Genomic DNA, 9,544 nt, shown 5'->3' with positions numbered 1-9,544 from the left:
TCTGCCCCCCAGATAACGGGTCCCGCTATCGCGGCGCTGGGGCCGCCGGCGCCCGAACCCCCCGGTTATCGGCCCCGCTGGAGGCACAGAGCGCACAGAGCCCACGGCACAGCTGCCCCACGGCACAGCTGCCCCACGGCACAGCTGCCCCACCACAGAGCTGCCCCACCACAGAGCTGCCCCACAGAAGGGCTCTGTGCCAGGGACACTCGTGCTCCCAACCCTGTGCCGTATCCCCCCACCCCGGCACAGCTGCCCCACGGCACAGCTGCCCCACCACAGAGCTGCCCCAGCACAGAGCTGCCCCACAGAAGGGCTCTGTGCCAGGGACACTCGTGCTCCCAACCCTGTGCCGTATCCCCCCACCCCAGGATCATCCCGCTACGTCCTACTTGGAGCAGCACAAAAGGCCACCAAACACGCGTCTCCAGAGGGGTGGAGGTAGCAGCAAAAGTCCCTCTGCGAGGGGCCAGCAGGGCTCAGTGAGGCAGCCCCCTGGTCTGGGCACTGCTCCAGGGTGGGCTGTGCCCACTGCCAGCAGGAGGGGTGACTGCAGGGGCTGAGCCACCAGGTGAGGGCTGGCTCAGGACATCCCCCCCCAAGATCTGGGTCCAGCTAAGCTGGAGAAGTTGAGCCCAGTGTTCCCCCTCCCCGGGCACTGGTGGAGTGGGGGACAGATGTCCCAGATGTCATGCCCCCCAGGAGGCAGGATGCTTACTCCAGGTTTTGAGTAGCAGAAGGAAAGTCACAGTGCTCTGGGAATGTGCTGAACGTCCCAATTTACTCAGACTGTTAATTGGTTAATATGAATGCTAAAGCCACGAGGAAGCCAAGAGGGGAATCAAGCTCAAGGCTGCTCACCCTCTGCACCCCATGGCCTCCTCCTGTGGCTGTGCTGGACCTTCAGAGCACACAGGCCAGCCCCGTCCCCAGCCCGTGGTGCCAGCAGGGCCACGGCTGCCCGCCAGCCTGCCAGCCGTGGGGACAGCTATTTATAGCCCCTGCACAGGACACTAATGCCATGCAGGGGCTGCTATAAAAAGCAGGTCTCTGAAAAGGTCTCGGAGCAGATGCTGGTGTGAGGTCTCCATGCTGAGATCTGCAAATGTCCCAGCTTGAGTCACACTCTGATTCACCCAGGTCCTGTGGCATGTCCAGCAAGTCAAACCACCTCTTGTGGTGAGGGATGAGGCTCCTCTGGGGAAAGCAGCATCTGTCCATCACCAAGAGCCTTTGAGCCCTCAAACCCATCAGGTTTCCTCTGCCCAGCAGAGCTAGACCTGGCTGGAGTGTTTAGAGCTCAGCTCCTAAGCCAGAAGGACGATGAAGACACTTGGGAAGCCACTGACCCCGGCAGTGCAACACTGGCAGGAACACCAGCACAACTTCAGCCAAGGCATTTGTTTCAGATGCCAGGCTGTACATGGATGCTGGCTCAGCTGCCCCACCACAGAGCTGCCCCACAGAAGGGCTCTGTGCCAGGGACACTCGTGCTCCCAACCCTGTGCCGTATCCCCCCACCCCAGGATCATCCCGCTACGTCCTACTTGGAGCAGCACAAAAGGCCACCAAACACGCGTCTCCAGAGGGGTGGAGGTAGCAGCAAAAGTCCCTCTGCGAGGGGCCAGCAGGGCTCAGTGAGGCAGCCCCCTGGTCTGGGCACTGCTCCAGGGTGGGCTGTGCCCACTGCCAGCAGGAGGGGTGACTGCAGGGGCTGAGCCACCAGGTGAGGGCTGGCTCAGGACATCCCCCCCCAAGATCTGGGTCCAGCTAAGCTGGAGAAGTTGAGCCCAGTGTTCCCCCTCCCCGGGCACTGGTGGAGTGGGGGACAGATGTCCCAGATGTCATGCCCCCCAGGAGGCAGGATGCTTACTCCAGGTTTTGAGTAGCAGAAGGAAAGTCACAGTGCTCTGGGAATGTGCTGAACGTCCCAATTTACTCAGACTGTTAATTGGTTAATATGAATGCTAAAGCCACGAGGAAGCCAAGAGGGGAATCAAGCTCAAGGCTGCTCACCCTCTGCACCCCATGGCCTCCTCCTGTGGCTGTGCTGGACCTTCAGAGCACACAGGCCAGCCCCGTCCCCAGCCCGTGGTGCCAGCAGGGCCACGGCTGCCCGCCAGCCTGCCAGCCGTGGGGACAGCTATTTATAGCCCCTGCACAGGACACTAATGCCATGCAGGGGCTGCTATAAAAAGCAGGTCTCTGAAAAGGTCTCGGAGCAGATGCTGGTGTGAGGTCTCCATGCTGAGATCTGCAAATGTCCCAGCTTGAGTCACACTCTGATTCACCCAGGTCCTGTGGCATGTCCAGCAAGTCAAACCACCTCTTGTGGTGAGGGATGAGGCTCCTCTGGGGAAAGCAGCATCTGTCCATCACCAAGAGCCTTTGAGCCCTCAAACCCATCAGGTTTCCTCTGCCCAGCAGAGCTAGACCTGGCTGGAGTGTTTAGAGCTCAGCTCCTAAGCCAGAAGGACGATGAAGACACTTGGGAAGCCACTGACCCCGGCAGTGCAACACTGGCAGGAATACCAGCACAACTTCAGCCAAGGCATTTGTTTCAGATGCCAGGCTGTACATGGATGCTGGCTCACCTCCCTGGCCCCTTTGGAGCCCAGTGTGTCAGAGCCCAGCACGTGTCCTGCAGGCTGCTGGAGACCAGGATGGTGGGCTGGGGGTTGTGCCCATAGAAACACAGCAGAACAGTCCTTGCTGCCCTCCCAGCCACGGCCAATGATGCTGCAGCTGCAAAACACGCAAAAAACAAGACAAGGGCAGCAGTTTTGAGGGCCAGGCAGGCAAGGCTGGGGTGAAAGAGCAGGCATTTCAGCTCTCCTGTCACCATCTTGTATTTCCTTTGGGAGAGCTACCCAGTGCCACCCTGCATGCTGTGGAAGGAGGACAAGTGTCATACTGGCAGCTGGAGACAGGGGACCCAACAGGGTAGCCAGCCTCAGGGCTGCTCCCACACCCCGGGGACCAGCCCCTGGCTGGCCAGGAAAAGCACAGCGCCATCCCTCAGCTCTGGGGGAGGGACAACAAACAGGGCTGGCTCCATTTTTCCTCCAGAAGGCAGTGATATGATGTCTGATGGGAGCTCTGGGGAAGGCAGAGGTGAGGGGGACATCCCAGACAGTCCCACACCAACAGAAGGCACCCCCAAAGGACTCACTGCAAGCTGCTTTTACAAACACAAGTACATAATGTTTATTTTTAAGTTTCCAATTTATTACAAGTACAGCCCTTAGCAGAAACCCCCTCCCTCCCAAATGACATTTATTTTTTAAAAACGTACAGTTCCAAAGGTTTCACTGTGTAGGACTTGCAGAAAATGCTCTTTATGAACAGGACAAAACAAAGCCTCTGGAGGGGACGTGCGAAATACAAACGTCAGTGCTATTCTGTGGGGCACAGAGCTGAGGCTGGGGAGAGGGGAAGAGGGGAGTGGCTGGAAACCTGCCTAGTCTGCAGCCATCAACAGTCCAGAACTGAAAAGAATACCTGTTAGAAAAAGAAAACCCCTAAAAGTTCACAAAACTAGGCCACAGTTTTTAATCAATGATTCTTTCCTTCTAAAATGCAACGGCTGCTTTTGCTTTTCTCTTACAAAACCAGTACAGAGCAGCCATGTGGCTGGTTTGTTCCAAATTATAGACTCCTATAATAAAAAGTTCAAGCCCTGATTGTATGATCAAAACCTGTCATGAAGGAGAGGAAGAGGTGATGAAAAAAACCTACCCTTTTCTTAGAGAAAAGTCAGTATCTCGGGCGGCAGAACCCCATGCTGAGCCTTGGCAGAGCAGCCTCCCAGCAGGATGGGGCTGGTGGGTCCTCACTGTGCTGGGGGAGGTGAGCTAGGGAAGGTATCACTGTGAAATGTGGTGAGAGCGTGGCTAGAGAGGGACTGGGAGACCCCCTAACAAGTCCCCTGGTGTAACTCCAGCTACTGGTAGGAAAATTACTTTTAAGAGGGGGGGAAAATACAAAGCAAACATGATATCATATAAACTGTACATGTGCCAAAGCAAGACAACGGTATCTTACAGGTGTTCTTTGTACAAGATCACAGCTAGAAACAAGCCACTTTTAACTAGAAAATTTATGTTAGAAGTTACACAGAACATGTTTCTGCTGCTCCACTTGCCCTGGAGCTCCCTGCAGGGCGTGCAGAAAACCACGCTCTCTGGGACGCTGGTGGCACTCGGTTCATGCAAAGGGCTACATGTTGGTGTGCTGCTGGAGGGGGGCTGGGGAGCCAACTGCCTCCTCTGCTGTGTATGTGGGGAGAGCTGAGCTCAGAAGAACCCTCGTTGGAGCACAACCTCCAGAGATGGCTCCCCAAGAAGAGAAGGGAAAAGCAAGAGCACCTCGAGGCCAATTGTGTTAGGATGCTGGTGAAGGCTGGATCTCCATAAATGTAAGTGCTCGCTCACCCTATGCAGCCCTTCATCGGGGGCTCCAAATTAACACCATATAAATATATACATACAAGAACTAGCATCCCATTGGTCTGATCATACCCAGTCCTTCCGTAAAGCAACATGATCCCTCCCTGCCCCAGCTCCAGGCTGGTTTCACATCACAGGCAGCAGCCAGCCAGGTCCCACCACGCTCCGGCGCTGGCTGCTCGCTGAGGGGAGGAAGAGGCTCATCCTGAGGAAGCCAACAGTGCCTGAGCTGGAGTAGGCTTTGTGCTCCCCTGCCCAGCCAGGCTTTGGCCAGGCCTTTTCCTTGCCCTCCAACCTTCCTATTCTAGCAGGACAGACTTGTTCAGAGCTCTGAGGCTTTTGCAAGAAGTCATCTCTGCTCACTCAGTGGATGACCAAATACTCCTGGCAGAGGGGAGGAAGAGGCTCATCCTGAGGAAGCCAACAGTGCCTGAGCTGGAGTAGGCTTTGTGCTCCCCTGCCCAGCCAGGCTTTGGCCAGGCCTTTTCCTTGCCCTCCAACCTTCCTATTCTAGCAGGACAGACTTGTTCAGAGCTCTGAGGCTTTTGCAAGAAGTCATCTCTGCTCACTCAGTGGATGACCAAATACTCGAGGAAATTGCAGAAAAATTAAAACTAGGATGGGCCAAAGGGAAGGCTGGATTAATTGAGAAGTGCCTGCTGCTTCCCAGCTCCCTCCAGACAACCCATCCAGCTGCCCTGCAGCACCAGACGGCCTGCTCCAGCTCTGGCTCTCCCCCAGTCTCCCTGTCCCTCATTTCTTCCTTTTCCGCCCCCGGGAATGTTCAAGGGGCTCTGACTCACTGTCCCCTTCCTGCTCCTCCAGTCCCTGGCACCTGGCAGAGAGCTTCCTGCGTTTCCTGCGTGCATACGTGTGGCCAGGCAGGTGTTTGTGCACCATGTCAATCAAACATTGTTCTGTCTTCTCCAGGCAGGACAGTACGTGACTCCCGTTCTGGTTGTAGCACTCGGCGTTGGAGAACACCTGCTTGATGTCGGAGAGGAACTCCTGCACCGAGCGGTAATCGCCACAAGAGCACTTGCTCTGCATAGTCTGGAAGTCCATAGGGTTGCTGATGACCTCAAAGTAATCTTCAGCTTCCTCCGTGGTCACTGGCTCCCTGCCGAACGAAGAGCCACAAAGACAGGAGGAAAATGATGGCCACAGGCAGAGCAGGGTGGCAGAGGAGCCAGAACCCCCCCTTCGCTCCAGCAGCAGCCCCGACCTGCCCCCCCAGCACCTCCCTGGCAGGAAGGACCAGCACGCGGCAGGGACCTTCTCTCCATCACAGAGCACCCTGAAAATCCTGGGAGCTGCAGCGAGCAGCCACCCCAGGCTCCCCTCTGCAGCCTGGCACCCTCTGTCACACCACCTGGGAAGGCCCCACGCCTTCAGGCCAGCACAGAACCGAGTGGGTGGTGGTTTCTTCTGGAGCAGCTTCACTCCCTTTTCCTCCCAAGCACAACTTGCTACTGAAAGCCTGCTCTGGCAGGACCGGGGCCTGGCCCACCCACACCTGCACCCTGCCTGCAGACAGTCCTGCGCCCTCACCTGAAGGGCCAGCTAAAGCGGTACTTGATCAGCTTGCTGAGGATTTCCTCACACTTCTGCAACTCGAGGCTTTGGCGACGTGCCGTCTTCTTTGTCTGAAGGACCTGCCCACACAAAGGATGCTGTTAAAAGGAGGGAACCACCACGGGCTTTAGGGCTCAGCAAACACTTTTGAGGCCAAAGAAGCTGGTTCTTAGCGGAGCTTTTCTCTTTTCAATCCTCTCGCTTACGAGCGAGGGTGTCACTCGGCAGGGATATGTAGCACTGCTGCAGGAACAAAGTTCAAGTCTTTCAAATGCAGCCATCTTCCACAAAATCAAGAGGCAAACTGCAAAACTGCTCTGCTGCAGGACTTTTGATGGTAACAGCCAACACATGCAGAGGCAGCTTGAGTTACAGAACAGGAGCCCCATCCAGAAGCTCTGGGGGGAATAGCTCACAAGCAGCCTGTCTTTTCCTGCAGGGGCAGCAAGATAGTTTCAAAGACAACAAGGTCAAAACAAGCAGCCAAAGAATAAACGACAGCAAATGAAGAGTGTGAATTCCCTCTCTGAGCCCCTGGCAGACAGCACAGGAGACAAAGAGGGAGAAAGCCCTTGTGTGCTGTCCTGCCACTGCAGAGCCCACCATACCACAGAGCAGCTGATGCCTCAGGCACTGCTGCCCCACACACAGGCTGCACACAAGGTCAGGCACAGCACAGGGACATCCCCTCAGCTCCGAGCACACAGCTCCCCAGGCACTGCTGCTTAGAGGACCTCAGGTGACAGGAAGGCTCCACAACTCAGGGCACTAGTCCTGAGTCAGCTTCAGTCTCTTCCCAGTAGATGGAAGGCCCCTAGCAGAGTCTTCTCCAGGACAGTGATTTGTCAGTGACCCAGTAAGCTTTTCCCCACTTGAACATCCTTCTAAGCTGGCCATAGCAGCCCATGTTGGGTTCACTGCTTTGGTTGCTCCCCCAGCCTGTAACACAAATCAGCTAAAAGGGCACTGTGGATCCACCACCCACCCACACCTTGTGCAAGAAGCAGCGAGCCCAAAGACCTGCTCAAGAGTGACAGGATTCAGCAGCACTGCTGAGGCTGGCCAGTGGACAGCTGGCAGATCTAGCAGGGGCCCGTGACATGGCCCACGGGGCTGGAGTATCCTCACGTATCCCGTGGTGTGTCTTTCCCAGGACAAACAGCACAGCACACTGCAGCTCCACCCTACCTCGCATGCACGCACACACACAAGATTGCTCTGTTCAGGAGCATAAGGTTTTATTCTTTAAATGTCAAGTGAAACCTAAAGCAGCCAAATTATGTCCTGGAGGTTGGGGAGTGACCATACGGACGACAACTGTCAGAAAACGGCCAAGGCTGGGGAGCAAGGGTCCAACATTGCTGGCATTCTCTGACCATCCAGGACCCCCGCAGTCCCCCCACCTCTCTGCAGAGACATATGGGTACTATTTAAAACCCTTTAACAAGCTGCAGGCTGCCTGCTACTCAAGGGGGACAATGTGTGAAAGCGGCTGGGGAAGGATGCCTGGCATATCTGTGCTCTGTGTACCAGGCCCTTCAGGATGTGCCTCCTTTGTTAACCCATCCCCAGCCCAGCTGGGTCTCACAATATGATTTCTTTGGGAAGGGGAGGAAGTGTGACACCTGCTTGGTTTATAACTCCTGATGTGAGCAGGCTCCAGGGAGCAATTTGGCTCTTACCAGCTCATCAATGTCAGCGCCGTTGACAGGTGCAGCCTGCGGCCGGGGTCCCCTGGCAGGGTGCAGCGACTGCTTCTTTCTTCGGTGCCTCCCCTGCCTCAAGGAGTACATGGCTGTGCTCTGCTTGCCTTGGGCTGCCCTTCTGGGTCTCACTGAAAGACAGAAGCCATGGGCTTAGAGAAGGGGGGTAACCTGGAATCAAAGCTCACAAGCCCTTTGCCCAGCCACAGACCCCAGGCCGAGCCTGACGCAGGGCACCAAGGAGCTGCAGACACTCAGCACACGCGGGTGTCAGAGACACACAGGTCATCACCTCCTGCTTGAAAAGAAGTCACTGCTATTGTCTGGGAACAGCTAAAGGACAGTAACACACACCAGGCAGGCCCTTGAGCCAGATCTCCCTGTGCCAGGGATGCAGCATCAAGCACCCAGACCCTGACGCACGGAGACCTGAGGGAGGGCAGAGCAGGTACCACAGGGACAGACACTTGACTCAAACAGAACTGCAACATCACTTCTGAAAGCACCGGGAGCACAGACCTGCTGTCTCCTTGGATTCCTGCTTGCCTCCTTGCTCCTCCCTGCTTTGGGAGTGGGTGCTTTTCCAAGCATTTCCCAAGTGGCCCACACAGTGGCACAGGCCAGTTGCTAAGTTGTCCAGTTCCCCCTCCTCTCCCCCCTGCAGAAAGTGAACTGTGTGCAGGGCAGTGTCGAGTTACTGCAGCCGGGAGCTGCTCCACATGCTGCCAGTGGGAAACAAAGGGATTTTATTCCCCAAGATGGGGGCTGCTGCATTACATCCCAAGGAAAGGCACTGGCCTGTTTGTTGCGCTGCCTGTCAGAGCTCCAGGCTGATGGAAATGCAAGTGTGCTGATGCCCTCCCTTGTCTTAAGTTTCTCCCATGACCCCTCTGGATCAGGAGAACGTGTTGGTCGTCTTCCCCAGCCAAGCTCCTTCCACCTGGTCACAAGTGCTCTGAGTGAGCTGTATCCACCACACAGCAGCACTTCATCTGCAGCCTCTAATCCAGCCCTGTCCAATAAATCATCTTGCCAGGCCCCCAGCATGAGGAGCGTGTGTCGGGGCAGTGGGACGTCCGCCTGCTGTCACTCTGCTGGTGTGTCAAGCGTGTGGCACGTGTTAAATGTCTGACAATCCAACATTCTAGGTTATATCCCTCAGGATAAACGCCATGAGGATTAATGGGGACTTCTCTATTAAAACAAAAGTTTTCCACTGTGACCTTTACATGTTAATGCTCTTTAAAACCAGGGGTTGCATTTAGAGCTTTATTTTTAGTAATAAAAAAACCCCTCTTTTGCTATTGTTTGGAAACCTTGGCTCAGCTCCTGACTTGGCCACGCAACACAGGCTGAACACACTCCAAGTGTGGACATGGATACACTGCAGAACAACAAGCAGTGTACATAGCCAGGGTATCAGTGAACGTCCCTGAAACCAGAATAAAGCAGGGAATCAAGACTGATAGACCAGGATGGAAACCCTTGAAAGAACACAGGATAATCCTCTGGGTCTCTGGATTCTACCATCTGCCCTGGTCTGAAGTTAATTTTATGTCAGTCAAGGGCATTTTGACAGAAAGCAAATGCTGGCAACGTGCCATTCCAAGATTGATCTTTTTAGTGCATCAAGTTGCCCAAATGAGACTCAGTCAAATTCCTTGAAAAACAAAGTGGATACACACACTAAGAGGTGAAGTGGTGAAGCAGTCACTGAAGAGTCTAGAAAATGCTCTTTTATTCCACTCAGCTGCCCAGGAATGAATTAGTTACACATCCCAAGTAGTCTGTGTGCAACCTAAGGGTGCTGGCATTCCT

At 55.1% G+C, this 9,544-nt stretch overlaps 1 protein-coding gene across 1 annotated transcript in view; it reads right to left on the bottom strand.

Annotated features, from left to right (window-relative positions):
* Positions 1-5,001: 5,001 nt before the first annotated feature.
* BAZ1B (bromodomain adjacent to zinc finger domain, 1B) overlaps positions 5,002-9,544 on the bottom strand; it is a 48,721-nt gene continuing 44,178 nt past the window's right edge. Inside the window, exons 17-19 of the mRNA XM_010000206.1 lie at positions 7,706-7,857; positions 6,000-6,103; positions 5,002-5,568 (exon numbers count right to left, since the gene is read on the bottom strand). Coding sequence (XP_009998508.1) covers positions 5,202-5,568; positions 6,000-6,103; positions 7,706-7,857 — 623 coding nt within the window. The 3' untranslated portion in view covers positions 5,002-5,201. The remainder of the gene's footprint in view (positions 5,569-5,999; positions 6,104-7,705; positions 7,858-9,544) is intronic.

This window comes from Chaetura pelagica, unplaced genomic scaffold (assembly GCF_000747805.2).
Source record: "Chaetura pelagica isolate M959 unplaced genomic scaffold, ChaPel_1.0 scaffold516, whole genome shotgun sequence".
NCBI lineage: Eukaryota > Metazoa > Chordata > Aves > Apodiformes > Apodidae > Chaetura > Chaetura pelagica.
The sequence above is the reverse complement of the archived record's forward strand: the minus strand, read 5'-3'. Positions and strand labels throughout refer to the sequence as shown.